The 15,194-nt window shown below is 56.0% G+C and overlaps 1 protein-coding gene across 3 annotated transcripts in view; it reads left to right on the forward strand.

The window, feature by feature from the left end:
- GLP1R (glucagon like peptide 1 receptor) overlaps nt 1-15,194 on the forward strand; it is a 37,546-nt gene that overhangs the window by 2,212 nt on the left and 20,140 nt on the right. For 2 of the 3 annotated variants that reach the window (XR_009565736.1, XM_060307461.1), the window contains exons 2-5: nt 5,165-5,261; nt 6,275-6,382; nt 13,945-14,063; nt 14,405-14,511. Coding sequence is in view for 1 of the 3 variants with exons in the window: in XM_060307461.1 (XP_060163444.1) it covers nt 5,165-5,261; nt 6,275-6,382; nt 13,945-14,063; nt 14,405-14,511 (431 nt within the window). In the remaining 2 variants the exon portion in view is untranslated. The remainder of the gene's footprint in view (nt 1-5,164; nt 5,262-6,274; nt 6,383-13,944; nt 14,064-14,404; nt 14,512-15,194) is intronic. The other variant, XR_009565737.1, reaches the window with a different exon arrangement.

Raw genomic sequence — 15,194 nt, forward strand, 5'->3', positions numbered from 1 at the left:
TGGTCTACTGAGGAGACGGGCAAGACTTTGACACTCCAAATTAGAACCAGACAAAACCGGGTTCAAATATCAGGTCTGCGGTTAGCTGGTGATCTTGGGCAGGACATCTGACCATCCGGAACCTCTGTTTCCTTATCTGTAAATAGGGATCACCAGCCCTGCCCCATGGGGTAATGGAGAGGGTTGGGACACTGGCGCCCAGAAATGGCAGCTTTAGTCACTTGGGGGATCTGACCCGCTTGTCCTCGGGAATCTGGAAGCCTTCTCCAGGGCAGGGGAAGAGGGCTGGGAGGGGGGCTGTCAGAGGCCCCCTGCCTCTGCACTCTAGTGAAGGGTGGATGGAGTCCAGGGTGCGCGGCGGTCACCATGGACTTTGTCCTGAGCTGGGCTCCCTCCCAGACATGGAGTCTGGTGGGGGCCAGGGCAGAGCAACCAAGAAACCACATCCTGCCCTTGGATGCCTTGCTCTGAGGAAGAACAGGCTCTCCTTAGCTGCAGCCTGCCCCTGAACAGATTCCTCTGTGCGTGTGAGATAGATACAGAGATACAGGATAGAGACAGATAGAGAGAGAGACAGAGAGAGAGGGACCAGGGGGAGAGGGGTGTGGGCTGCATGAACCCCTGTTTCTCCTCCGTACTTGGATGTGACCCTCTGTGTGACAGCCTGCCTGTGAGTCCCCGTGTATGAAACATCTCAGCATGTCATTGTGTGTCTGACAGTGTGTATGTGTTTGTGACTCCAAGTGTGATACTGCATCTATGGGAAGGTCTGTGTGTGTATGAGAGAGACATCTTAGTGTGTGAATGAGTGTCTGCCAGTGTGTGTGTGGGTGAGAAAAGTGTGCTTGTGACAGAATGTGTGTCTGTTTCTCTGTACTTATGCATGTGACAGTGTGACTTTAGTATATGTCAGTCAAGGGGTGTGTGTGTGTGTGTACGTGTGTGTGTACCTGACAGTCTATGTGTTCATGTGTGGGAGAGAGACTCCGTGTCATGTCTTAGTATGTAAGCATGTGCTCCACACACGTGTGGTAATGTGTGTGACAGTGTATCCATGTGAGGGGTCTGGTGCACGTGAGAATGTGTGTGTGGTCTTCCTTTCCCTGCCCTTCTGCTCATGTATCTGGAGTCTATAAGGAAAAAAAATGGGGCCAAGAGCCCAGGGTCCAGCAGCACCATCCCTCCAGGTCTCAGAGGGCCTCGGGGATGGTTGGGCTCCGGAAGTTGGGCAGAGAAGAAGGAGGCAGGGGTCCTGGGAGGAGCTGCAGGGAAGATGCAGGGCTGCATCTGTTGGGAGGCGCCAGAGTTGTCATGGGAGCCCTCTTTTTCCTTTGGGGAGGCCCTCTCCCATTTTTCCCACCTTAGTGGCCTCTCTTTCCTCCTTCCTCTCAATCAAAAAGGTTACCAGAAAAGGAAAGAATCTGGTGCACTTATTCACACTGAGAAATTAAACTGCCGGAGGAATTCTTCACATTAGCAGCCAGTGTTTGGAGAAAGCATGCCGTCCTGGGGTGCTGGAAAGCCCCTCACCCTCTCCACATCCTTCTCGTCCTGCTCTTCTTCCTTAGAACACTGCTCACTCGTACAGGGCTGGATAATTCCTAAGGGTTTTCACTACTTTATCTTGCTGGATCTGTACAGGAACTCTTTGAAAAGAACGATATGCCCATTTTACAGATAAGGAAACTGAGGTCCCAGAAGATTAAAATTTGTCCCATCAGTCCCACGTTAACAGACAAAGCTGGAATTTAAACCAAGGACGTGTGACTCTCTGTCCAGTGCTCTCTTCTGCCACCACTCCTTCCTGGCATCTTCTTTGTCACCTGCTGCTTCCTTCCCGAACACCTGGATCTGAGAGACGCCCTCTCCTTACTGTAAACTCCGCCCCAGGCATTGCCCCCATTTGCCTTTACCCCCCCCATCAGAGAACTCCCATGAAGCCTGGTGAGTCCTGATTCTAAAAACTGCCAAGCTGCCCTCACCCTGGTCTGCTGGGCCCCCCACTGCTGCCCTGATCTCCTGGCCAGCTCTGCTGCCTCTGAGGGGCAGGGGCCTCCACCACTGCATCCTCCCCACCACTTACCACCCCCAGCCCCTCCTCACCAGGCCTGGAGTGGGGACTCACATCACAGGAGGAGGAAATGGGTCTGAGGCTGGTGGGCAGGGCCTTGCCCCTCCTCACGGTTCCTTGCCCTTGGGCATGGAGGCTTTGCTAATGGCTATGTTGCAGCTGGAAGATGCCACAAATTAAGCAGGATGATCGGTCCTTGGCAGGAAAATATGCTCCTTTCTTCCTGCTGGGAGTTTGTTGTTCCTGGAAATGAGGGAGGGGTGGGACCCGGACTCCCCGGGAAGCCTGGCCGCCCGGTCTGCTCTGCCGTCTCCTGTCAACAGCAGAAATCGAAGACAGCTGCCATTGACTGTGGATTTTCCACGTGCCAGGGGCCCTTCTAAGCATTAACTCACTTAATGCTCACGGGGAGGCAGGGACTATCGTTATTCCCAATTTGTGCAGGTGTGAGCTCAGGCTAGAAGTTAAAACTGTTGCACAAGGTCACAAACTTAATTTACCGGAGAGCCAGGGTCAGGCCTGGCTCTGAGCCCAAAGCCAGGGCTATTCACGCTTCTCTGTGTAACTGTATTCCCCTGAGCCCCTGGGCCCTGCTGCACCGGGTGACCCCAGCCTCGTTCCAGACCGGAGCCTCACATCTGTCCCAGGTCCTGCCTACTGCTCTCTCCCTGGCCCAGAAAATTCTCCTGAACATCAGTCCAAGGCTGTCTTCTGCTCGCTCACCAGAGCACCGACGTCCCCACTTCTGCCCCTTTGTTCCTGCTGGGTCCTCCTGCTGAAATGCCTACCCTCTGCCCTTGCTGGGCCCAGTCTCTCCCTACATCCCTTCCCTCCGCCAACCCCAGCTTACAATCCCCGGCGTCCCCCAGGGCTCTCAAGTCTTCACCGAGCCCTGCCCCAGCCATTCCCTGAGCACTTTCACCGCTGCCTTCTCTGCTGTGTCCTGAAGAGCATTTACTCCCACCCGATCCCCGAGTAGCCTGGGGACTCTCTCAGGCCAAGGCTCTGGCCTTCATCTCTGTGCTCCCCATGTTCCCCCAGTCCGTCCCCCCACCCAGAGCCTGGCACACTATTACTTCCATAAACGCCAGGTGGGGAGAGGCCAGAGGTCTGGTAGTACGTGTGTTTGGGCAGGGGGGGTGCGGTGAGCAGTATTTGGAGAACTTCAGCTGGGGCAGGAGGCAGACGGTGGACCCCTGTTGTCAGGAAGCTGTCTCAGGGGGGACACAACCCCTGTTCTTAAGGAGCCCCAGCCTGAGGGCGACACAGCCCTGCCCTCAGGGAGCCCCCGTCTGAAGATAGTTTCTTGTCCGAGGCTCTGCTCCGAGCAGGTGACAGGGCTGCTTCTGTCTCGAGGCTCTCCGGGGCGCTGGTGGCCAGGCTGCCTTCCTGGTGCTGTCCTTTGCCTTTCTCGCCACCCTGAGACTTCTGGTTTCCCATGGGCTTCCTAGTCTGCGCTCCCTGCCCCAGACACACCTTCTGCCCCAGTTCCCAGCAGTGACCTTGCTTGCTGCCTGCTTTTCTCCTAGAGAGATCAGGTGGGATTTCTCCCTGGTCTCCCTGCCCTGACCACCAGCACCTGCTGCATTCCGGGGAGGAGAAGGAAGGCGGGTGGGGGTCGGGGGGTGGATCCACCAGGACTGGCACTAGTGAAAACTGCGCTGACCCCTCAGTTGTAGCTAAAATTGACACTGCCTTCGCTGTTGGGTTTGATTCCTTATTTATTTGTTTAACAAATACACTTGACCTTTGCGCTCAGAAGAGCACTGTCTTTTAGGTAGCTCTGCCTGTGGCCTCAGCACACTCACTCCAAGACTGTCCCCTTGCTTGTCAAGCGAGCTTTGTCCCCTCCCTAGGGCTTCCTGTGCCGCCAAGGATGAGCCCAAGACAACCTGTGTCTTTACGGGAAGCGTCTTATAAGCCCCAATGCAGCCCAAATCTGGGCAGGATTACCCGGACACCAGATCCAGTGTGCTTAGGGCACCACCCGTCAAGGGTGGTGCAAACTCCCGAAATGACGCTGTTTTCATTTCGGCGCGCATGTATATTTTTGTGATTTCCAAAAGTGAAATTTTGTTTTAAATTATGTATAGGTCCTGAATTTTATACAAGGGGCTTCCTGGTCATCTGTGTGTCTGAAGGCTCTAAAGGAGGAATATTTATAATCTTAAGCCTGTTCAGGAAAAAATACAAATAAAAAAGAAACATAGTCCCAAGACATATCTAAAGAAGTACCCGAAAAGGTCTGGGCGTGGATAATTCTCACCTGGGTGCATCTGCTTGGGTCTCTGCTAAAAAGCCAGTTCTGTTACCTTATCTATTCACAGAGAGGGGGACCCCTCCCATTGCAGACCCAGTCTCTGTGTTCTGGAACTTTTCTGACCCCTTCACCCCATGTCCTCAGGACTTCTCCCACAGTTGATAGAGCTGAGACGGTGGGGGTCATGTTGACCTCCCAGGTAACGTGACTGCATTTTGCAGGAGGGATGCTAGCGGTCAGCATTACCAGCGTTGAATCCCACCTCAGCCCACACCTTCCACTGCTGCGTCACAGGCACTGATCTGGGAGACTCCAGGTCCTAGCCTTAGCTCTGCTCCTTGGGGTGCTGTGTGACCTTGCTTGACTGAGCCCCTCTCCCACTCTGGGCCTGCGTGTTGCCTTCAAGACCGGTGGATGAAAGTGTGAGAACCTCGCGGGAAGGCTGACTGGGTGCTGGAAAGGAGCCCGTGGCAGTCACAAAGCCCAGGGCCCTCAGGAACGCTCTCTGCTGGGTGAGGGCAGAGGAAACCATGAATGAGACACACGCCCAGCCCGTGGCCCTTCCCCCGCTCACCCCCAACAGTGTCCTTTCAGTAGCCACTGGCTGGACATTTACTACACCCCAGGCTGTGCCCTGGGAGGGACAAAGATATAAAAACATCCACCTGGAGCCCCTCTTTGTGTTGTCACCCTCTTTCAGAGATGGCCAAAGCCTGTGGAGTTTGGGGCTCTAAGGTCCCCTGGACATCAAGAAACCAAGTGTGTGTGGGGGGTTGGGCATAAAAGAGAGGTTGGTTGGACCTAAGGGGCCCCCTTTTCTTTCTTCTCCCCAGGGTGCCACCGTGTCCCTCTCGGAGACAGTGGAGAAATGGCGAGAATACCAACGCCAGTGCCAGCGCTTCCTGACCGAGGCTCCGCCCCCAGCCACAGGTGAGTGCGCCCAACCAGCTCTCCACGGCGCTGGGAGGCCCCACGCCTGGCTGGGCATCATTCGCCTCTCTAGGACCCCTCATCTCCCCTACGCCTGGGGGTGCGGCCTCGCTGCTGCTGTGCTCCCCCTCGCCCCTGGCTGGGGCCCCTCAGGAGCAGACACCTGGCCTTTCTATTCTGCCTCCTCCTCAGCACTTCCCAGCCTGTCAGGGCAGGAGGCCCAACCCACGTACTTATGGTAATAAACGTTTAGGGGGAGTGACAGACAGAATGGACTGGAGGACACGGGGAGCGGGAAGGGTAAGCTGTGACAAAGTGAGAGAGAGGCATGGACATATATACACCACCAAATGTAAAACAGATAGCTAGTGGGAAGCAGCCACATAGCATGGGGAGATCAGCTCGGTGCTTTGTGACCACCTAGAGGGGTGGGATAGGGAGGGTGGGAGGGAGGGAGACGCAAGAGGGAAGAGATATGGGAACATATGTATACATATAGCTGATTCACTTTGTTATACAGCAGAAACTAACACACCATTGTAAAGCAATTACATTCCAATAAAGATGTTAAATAAAAGAAAAAAAAGAGCAGAGGACTGATAGGCCTGTGTTCCAGTCCTGACCTGCAGTCATGACCCAGTCACCTGAGGAGGGTTCTCTTAGCCTGGAGAGCTACCGTCCCCCTCATCCGTGGTGTGTAATTTAATAACAGGCCCATGAGGATCGTTTATTGAGCACTTACTATGCTCAGTTATCTATGCTAGCTATGCTATTTGTCCCCACAAAGCCCTGTGGGCTGGGGATCAACCCCATTTTCCAGGTGAGAAAACAGAGACCTTAAGTACTTTGCTGATAAGTGGCACCTGCTGGGTGGGAATGTGCTGGGTGGGTAGGAAGCCTCAGTGGAGGTGAGCCGAGCACAGGTTTCTGCCGGGCAGCCTCCCCGGTGGGGAACTTGGGGGGAAGTGCCCCAGCCAGGCTGGGACTCAGATGCCATCGTCCCGCTGCACCAGGCCTGTTCTGCAACCGGACCTTTGATGACTATGCCTGCTGGCCGGATGGGCCGCCGGGCTCCTTCGTGAACGTCAGCTGCCCCTGGTATCTGCCCTGGGCCAGCAGCGGTGAGTTCCCTCCCCCACCCTGTGCCCAGGAGGCTGGGGTGGGAGTGGAGTTGGCACGGGGCTCGTGCTGCCTCCTTTCCCCTGAGACGCAGCCTCCCTGCTCCAGGAGGTCTTTGGGGCTCCTCCCGGTGGTCTGCCTTTCTTTCCCTGGGGGTGGGGAGCAGTAGGGGGTGGCATCGGTGTGACCTGGGCCTGAGGCCCATCTGGCAGGTGGGGTCTGTGGGGAAATCGTGGCGTCTGACTTAAGAAAGAAATGAGCACCCTCCTGCATCAGGAAAGGAGTCAGGTAGGAACAGTTCCTGGGGGTTCGGTGTGGGGTAGGTTTACTCAGAGGTGTCATTGCTCTGATGCGTGTGTGTGTGTGTGTGTGTGTGTGTGTGTGTGTAATGTGTATGTTTGTAGGTACCGCCCACCTGGTAGTAGCCTGTAGCCACCTCCTGACTCTTCAGGGGTTCACTGCTCAGATGAACCCAGACGGGAGTAGTGATCGGGGCCTTGGTGAAGTTGCCCCCCCAGGCCCTCCCCGGCTCACTCCTGTCTGCAGGGGACAGCCTGCACTGGGAAAGCTGAGGCTCTTTGGAGTACAGAGATCTACAGAGGCTGCAGGGGGAGCTCTGACTGGAGGGGGAGTTAATGTGCCCCCCAACACCCACCCCCCTGTCCCAGGCACCAGGGAGGCTAACAGGAGACAAGCGCCCTTGCCTCAAAGAGCTCACGGTCTCAGGAAGGGAGAAAGGGTACTCCTTTATAATAATGATGTTAAGTACCTGCTCTGTGCCCAGTCCTGCCCTAAAAGCCGAGTATTCATTTAATCTTTACAGCTACCCCGTGGGTATGCTTGTTTTGTACAGATAGGGAAACTGAGGCCCCAGAAAGTTTAAGTCACTCGCTCCAGATGACGTGGTAAATGGCAGGGCCAGGATTTGAAGCCAGCCTGTGCTCTTAATTACAGTGCACCGAAGGGGCCTGAGACCAAGCAGAAACTGGCCCAGAAGCAGGTGTGATTGAGGTCATACTCTGGGAAGCTAGAGGGCTTCCTGGGAGAGGCAGCCCCTTAGCGGAACATCAGGGCACCTGGCAGGGCCCGGTGTGAGCTTCACCTCAGAACACCGGACTGGAGTCAGATGAAGCCCAGGCAGAAGTCCTGAGGAGACTCTCTCCTGTTGTTCCCTCCCAGTATACCCACCCCACCCTGAGGTGCACAGGGAGAGCCTGGGCCTGGAAAGAGGCAGGCGCCTGCGTAAGACACAGAGCGGATCAGTGCCCTTCACGCAGCATTTCTGCGGCCAGCTGTAAGCACTTTACACACCTACACTCATTTAACCCTCACAACAACCCTGCGAGGCAGGCACTCTGGTGACCCTCCCCTTTTACAGAGGAGGAGACTGAGGCACAGAGATGCTAAGTGACTTTTCCAAGCTCACACAGCAAGTGAGTAGCAGACCCAGGAATAAGCCGAGGAGTCTGGTTTAGAGTGAGCATGTTTCACTGCTACACCAGGCTTCCTCCAGTGTGCAGGCACGTATGTGTGCGTGTGTGTGTGTTCCTGTGCACGTGGCTCTGGGCATGGGGACAGGCGAGTGGCCTGGGCCTCTGCTGGCTGGGCACACCCTGAGGGAGGGCAGTGAGCTGCCTGCCCTCTCCCTGGAGATGAAAACGTCGAGTTGTACAGTCTTACGGTTCTGCCTGATGCTGCTCTGAGTGGCTGTGTGAGCTTGAGTGAATTTCTAGACCTCTCTGTGCCTCAGCTTGCCATGTGGGAGATGGGATAAAGCCAGGTGATGGGGGTGTTGGGAGGATTGTAGGTTCTTGAAAAATGGTTGCTGTTAATTTCTTCCACCTACCTGACTTACCTCGTCCACTTCCCGCAATACGCACCCTTTCCTTGCTCCCCAGTGGTTTGGGCCTGGCTGTCTGTCCAGCTGGGGCCGGGCCTCTAGACCCCAGGGAGCCAGGCGCAGGACAGGGCCCATCACTCAGCACTAAGCTGTCCCCAGCTCTGCCTGTCGCTCGCGGCTCCATCCGTCACCTTTAATTTTATTTGAGCAGGAATAGGTCCTGGTGGTGCCCGTTCATGAGCGAACACGGTTTTATTGCTTTCTCCGCGAAGATGGCGGCCACCGCGCAGGCCCCCTGCCAGCCCCCGCCCCCCTCCCCTGACTCACCAAGCTAATTCACTCCCTTTTCTGAAACGTGGCATCACAGACTCTGCCTCCCTCTCCCCTCTCTCTGAGTTAGGGACCTGCAGAGACACCCACCGTGGGCTCCTGCAGCATAATTGCTGCCTCTGGCCTGTCCTGGCTGTTCCGCTTGGCAGAAGCTGGCACTAGGGGCTCCCCTCACCCCCTCCCAGAGCATGGGGGAGCAGGAAGGGGGCAGTTCTGGAACTTTCTTGGGCTGATCAAGGGGGTAGACTGTGGAAAAACGTCATAGTGGGAGTTCGAAGTGGGGAGAAACAAGGGGGACGGGTCTCAGGCAGGGTCCTGGCAGAAAACACACTCAGCTGGGAATTTGAAAAGAATTCAATGGAGGGGCCACTTCAGAGGCTGGCAGGGTTAAGGGGCCAAAGAGGTACGTAAAGCACCAAGGACCACAACAGTGGGAAGCTGTAGCATCCCTAGACCCGAGCGGGGCAGGAACAGCTGGAGGTCGTGGTGATGCAGAGGCCACCAGCAGGGCCGGGCCTTGGCCACAGAGAGGCAGTGCCACTGCCAGAACCTCAGAATCAAGGCAAGAAGGGAGCAAGGGAGACATACCCCAGCCTCTCTCTCCTTCCACCCTCCTACCTTCTGCTGGTGCCTCCCATTGGCCAAACCCAGCGGAGGGCAAAGAGCCCAAGTGATGCTGTCCACAGGGGTCAGCCTTCTGGGGTGCAGAGCAGGGAAGAAGAATGAGTGACTAGAGAAAGAATTAAATTCAGAACAATTCCCCGGGGCAGGTCTGTGTCAGGAGCTGGGGATGTCAGTGAGACCTTAGGGGTGTGTGAGTATGTGGGTGTTGGGGAGAAGGAGTGATCTTCCCCATGGGGCTGAAGAGGTCAGCTCAGGGGCCTGGGAAGTGGTGCTGAGGGAGGTCAGAGCCACCTCTTCTGCCTGGGGTGTGGCACCAGGAAGGCTTCCAGAGGGAGGTGATATCGGGGCCAGGCCTGGAAGAACAGGCAGATGGAGAAGGGGGAAAAGGTGCCCTCCAGGGAGGGAGGATGTCAGGCTCAGAGATGGGGCCAGGCCAGGCCTCAGAACTATACAGTATCCCAGGGAAGCCAGCCAAGTCCTTGAATTCTGACCCCTCTAATTCAGAACTGGGGATTGCACAGAGAGGGTGGGAACAGGTGAGTCAAGGAAGGAAGGCGTTCAAAGGAGATGCCTTGCGTCCACAAGATTTTCTCTGTAAACCAGAAGGCTGGAGTGGCTTCAGAGAGCCTGTTGCCACCCGAGTGCCCTCCAGCAGCCTTGTTTAACCACAAACAGCTGATCTGCTCATTACAAATCATTCCAGTCTCATTAGCTGCACCCCCTTCTGATCCCTACCTGTTAGCTTGGTTCTAATTATAGGAGAGTCATAAAATGTTTTAAAAATTGTCTATAACTCACAGTTCTTGGAAACTCTGACAGGTGCCTCCCTGGAGCTTGTACAGCAGGCCGGGGTTGCCAGAGGGAAACCGAGGCCCCAGCTTGGCCCTGGAGGAGCTCCGGCTGAGGCGGTGTCCTAAGCTCCAGCCCGCCCCCAGGGAAGGGGTACTCTTTTGAGGAATTGGTGCGGGCAGGGGTGGTGGCAGCAGGTCTTTCACTGTGACTCTAGTTTGAAGGCCAACCAGGTACCAGGCACTTCACATGCTTTATCTCCTAATCCTCACACCACAGACCTGGGAAGTTATCAGGGTTCCCATTTTACAGATGAGGAAATTGAGACCTGGGGAGGTCTGCCCAAGGTCCCATAGCTGGTTGAGGGCAGAACCAGGATTGACCTTGAGTCTGTCGTTCAGAACCCGAGCTCCTTCTCCTAGGCTGTGATGTGATGCGTTGCCCCTCACCCCCACCCCAAGCGGACACCTTCAGTTCGAGCCCTGCCTTTGACCCTCATTCCAGCACTCTGGGGAGGGCCTATGACTGCCCGCTTTGAATCTTGGCTTCCCGGCCCAGGAGATGGGGGCCCAGGAGTCCATGCTGACCATTGCTGTTGCCAGGATGCAGGAGCTAATGGATTCATGAGCGGCTCTCCACAGCCCTGAGTGCCCGCGTCCACGTGGAAGGGCGGCTGTTAGCTTGATTACAGACGCCGCTGTGGTTTCCGGGAGGGGAAGTGTTTAATTGGGGGTTTTAGTTCCAGCACCAGGGTCTGACTTAATGAAATATCCCTAGGCCTCCTGGCATGCGGCTGGCTGCCTCCTGGTGTTGACAAGACCAGAGCCAAGCCTCTGGCTATGATCAGCAGCACCTGGGCCAGATAAAGCTGGGCTGATAAGCCGGACAGTGCCCACACCCACCCCATTTCCAGCCAAGATGGGCACCTGGGGACCGCAGCCCGGCCAGGAACCAGCCCTGGCTTTTAGTATTTGCTGCTAATGAAGGATAATTGACAGACGCACTCGTATAGGCTCACTGAGCTTCGCAGGGACGCAGTGATCCCTTGACACTGTTCCAGTAACACATACATCTGTGCACACACTGCCTCCCTACCCTCCCAGCTTGCCTTGAGCAGAGGGCCCAGGAATGGCAGGGTGCCAGGGGCCCAAACTGGCAAGAGGACCTGCTGGGAGGATGCTGAATGTTGGCAAGTCCAAGCCTGGAGGAAGGGCAGATAAATGGCACATGGCCATTGCTGACTGTTAGCAGTGAATTTGGCTGCTGACTTTTGGCCTCTGGAGGCCAAGAGCTGAGGGCTGCAACCTTTTTGGTTTTTTTTCGGTGCGCGGGCCTCTCACTGTTGTGGCCTCTCCCGCTGCGGAGCACAGGCTCTGGACGCGCAGGCTCAGCGGCCATGGCTCACGGGCCCAGCCGCTCCGCGGCACGTGGGATCTTCCCAGACCGGAGCACGAACCCGTGTCCCCTGCATCAGCAGGCGGACTCTCAACCACTGTGCCACCAGGGAAGCCCCACGAGGGCTGCAATCTTGATTCTGCCACTTCCTGGCTGGATGACCTTGGGCAAGTCACGTGGCCTCTCAGAGGCTCAGTTGCTTCATCTGTAAAGTGGGATTTGCTGTGCCTACCTTGTAAGGTGGTTGTGACGTTCAGAGGTGTCAGGCATACAGCAGGTGTTCAAAACCTGATTCTGTGAGTGAGCAGCCTGCAGAGAGGGTTCGAAAGGAGCAGGTAGGAAGGAAAACATCAATTCGAGTGCCTCCTGTATGCCACACCCTGTGCCAGCGGTGGCAAGTGGCTGTTATTAGGGTCACACTGCTGCGGGCTGCGTCCTGGGTACGTGGCGCTTCGACAGTTTGGGCCCCTTTGCGATGTCCTCTCCCTTCCCCTGGCCCCTCTGCCTCCTCTTTTCTCCCCATTTCCTCCCATCTAAATGGGTTTCCAGAGAAGCTTCTGATATAAGTCTCACTCTCCATGGAGTCAGCCCAGATCACCATAACTGCTCTGGGGTCATCAACTCCTGAAGACTGGTTTTGCTCTTATATCAGAAGACTCAACCCCTGGTGAAGAATTCCAGGCATCCATGCAGCAGATAAGAGAGACATTTGGGGGCCCTTCTAGTTGCTTAAATCAGACCTGGTGCCTCCCGTTCTCTGCCTTTGTCCTTTCCTGATTTTGTTCATAAATGAGCCAGGGGGCTATTGGGACACTGCTCCTCCCACTGCCGAAAGTCCCATCATTACATTTTCAGGCTTTTGTTTCTCTTTCTGGGGAAGTCTCTTAAAATGCAGTTTCTTCTAGAAGCAGTGATGCCGCAAGCTGACTCACCCCACAGTATTACCAGATAACTTCTGTCTCCTGAAGCGGGTCAGGGTCTCTGAAAGGGAGGGGAGAGTGGGCTGGGAGCCAGGGACCGGCTCAGGGAGGACAAGGGTCCCACTGGCAGGCCCTGCAGGTGCCTGACTGTGCAGGCAGAGAGCTGTCCCTGGCCCCTAAAGTGAAGGTGTCCTGGCATATGGCAGCAGTGGGCGGGTTGATGGTTTGTGAACTGTGAAATACAGCCCCGTCCTAGAGGGTGCGTCCCTTCCTGGCCCTGGTGGTGTGGGCCCTGGGGTTGATGCTGCCGCCATCAGGCACTCATGTTAATGATCCTTTTCCACAGACCTGTCCTTACTGCTGCCTCCCCACCTGGAAACTTCTGAGCGGCCACTGCCAGCCAGGGCCTTGCGGCTTCTCCATGCTCCCTCCTTCACGCTGAGCCTTCTTCCCACAGCCGGAGGCTGGTCTTTAAAATCTTTTGTCCTTTAGAATTTTTAAATCTTTTAAAATTCGTCCTGGCTCCAGCTCCCCTCCTTGATCCCCCCTGTGCTAAATCTCTCCCCACTTTTGTCCCCAGTTTCCTGGCCCTGGGGTCAGACTTACATTTCCTCTCAGACACAAGTAATCCCCTGTCCCCTCTTGTGATCTCACTGCAAACTTGGGGCCGCAAGCCACCCCCTCCCTGGGTGGGCAGACAGTGAGGCACGGCAGGGTGGTCGCCTCAGCGCCAGATGCCCAGGTGGGATGTGAGTGGACACAGGGACATCCCACCCCCAGCCCTGCTGGGCCTGTGTTTGCTCTCTCTCGGTTTGCATTTATGTTATTCTTTTCTGCACTTTTTGGTTTTTGTTTTCTGTGAGAGTCTTGATTCTCTGAAGCCAGGGACTGTGCTTCCTTCCTCCTTCAGACTGGGAGCTCCTTGAGGCCAGGGGCTGGATGTCTCCCCACTGTCAGCCTGGGAGGTCTCCAAGGACAGTCTCCATCTCCAGCTACTTGAAGGGAAGAGCTGGTCTTCCCTCCCCGCACCACTACCCCTTGGAACAGAGTGTCTCTAAGGGCTATGTCTCTGCCATTGACTCTGTGTTCCTTTTAAATCAGATGATCTTTGAGACTAGGACTAGGTCTCCTCCATCAGATGAGAACTTCTTAAGGGCAGGGCTGTGTCTCCCCTCAGACCGGGGCTCCCTGAGGATGAGGCTGGGTCTCCTTCTTTCTCTCAAGAGCTCTTTGTTCCTGGGGTCTGCTCTGCCCGGGAAGGTGGGGCCTGAGTTCTGTGAATCAGCAGTCTCAGAGGGTGGCTGTGGGTCTGTTGGGGCCACTGCTCGTCAGCACCAAACCTTGTCCGTAGCACGATTTGCGGCAGGGGTGTGGAAATGGGCTAGCGCGGTCTCATCTCAATAGTGTGAATTCGTCAAGCTGCATTCCAGGGTGGCTGAGAGGAGAGGCTGAGGGTGGGTCAGACAGGCACATGGCAGGAGAGGAAGGCCCGAGGGGTGTGTGTGTGTGTGTGTGTGTGTGTGTGTGTGTGTGTGTGTGTGTGTGTGTGTGCGCGTGCGCGCAGAGGGGTCAGTTCTGGGGCAGCTGGGGTGACCCCCAGGGTGGAGAGGGGTGAGGGGCAGGTGGCCTTGGGACGAGGCTCAGCTCCTGCGTGTCTCCGCCCCAGTGCTGCAGGGTCACGTGTACCGGTTCTGCACCACCGATGGCCTGTGGCTGCACAAGGACAACTCGAGCCTGCCCTGGAGGGACCTGTCCGAGTGCGAGGAGTCCAAGCGAGGGGACCAAGTGAGTTGAGCCGGCGAGCTGGGGGGCAGCAGGGTGCCAGCTGCCTGGGAGCAGGGACCTGGGCATCTGGCGAGTGGGTCTGTGGCCATCTGCCCATCCCCCTGCCTCTCGGGCTTTGCACACCATGCTTTCTGGACAGAGGTGGTGTGCGTTCACCTCTCTGGCCTTGGAACAGGGCCCTAGAAATCCGAGGACCATCACCGTAGGCTATTCTCTTTCTTAGTTCCAGGATCCCAGTGGGGCTGCGTTGGGGCCCCACCTCTGCCCCGTGGGAAAGAAGAATGTGGGAGAGGAGGGTTGTGGGCCACCCCTTGTACACTGTGTCCCCCGTGTGCACACAGAACTCCCCGGAGCAGCAGCTCCTGTCCCTTTACGTCATCTACACGGTGGGCTACGCACTCTCCTTCTCCGCACTGGTCATCGCCTCGGCCATCCTCCTGGGCTTCAGGTAAGGGGGCTGCTTCAGCCTTACCTGCCGTCCTGTCCCCAGATAGAGGAGGGGGCACCAAGCTGAAACAGCAGTGCAGCGGGTTCCTCTCCTAAGAGATGTCCAGAGAACCCACACCATCTATGTGGTAGACTGATGAGGCTGAAAACGTAGGCTACCACACTGTGTACTTAGTCTAATCTGTGCTGTGTAAATGTGTGCGTGTAATACTGCAAAAAAGGAAAAACAAACACTACACATGCACACACAAAGCACGCGCTCCACACCTTAACCGTGGGTGACAGGAGTGGCGGAAGTCCTCTCCGGTGAGCGTGTGTAACAAATCATCGGGAATTCAGTATGATTTTAGACAAGACCTCGGGGTTAGAGATTCTGCGCTCTTTGGAGCTTGTCAGCTCCTATGGAAAATTTCTTTCCTAGGTCTAACCTAGATGAGCCATTCCTTCCAGAGTACCGGGCTCTTCCCATGCCCTCTGCACTGATGGCGGTGGGCCAGGAGGGCTGGGTTCAAGGGCAGGAGGGATTCCGAGGGTAGGGAGCTCAGGACAGCAGCCAGCAGGAACAGGAGAGGTGACATTCCTCCTGTGGTCCCCATGGCTTCTGGCACAGTCAGGGCTGGGCACACAGTCAGTGTTTAATAAATGCCCTCACTGAGAATATTCTCTCCTTTTATTATGCAATGT

Source organism: Globicephala melas, chromosome 11 (genome assembly GCF_963455315.2).
Source record: "Globicephala melas chromosome 11, mGloMel1.2, whole genome shotgun sequence".
Lineage (NCBI taxonomy): Eukaryota > Metazoa > Chordata > Mammalia > Artiodactyla > Delphinidae > Globicephala > Globicephala melas.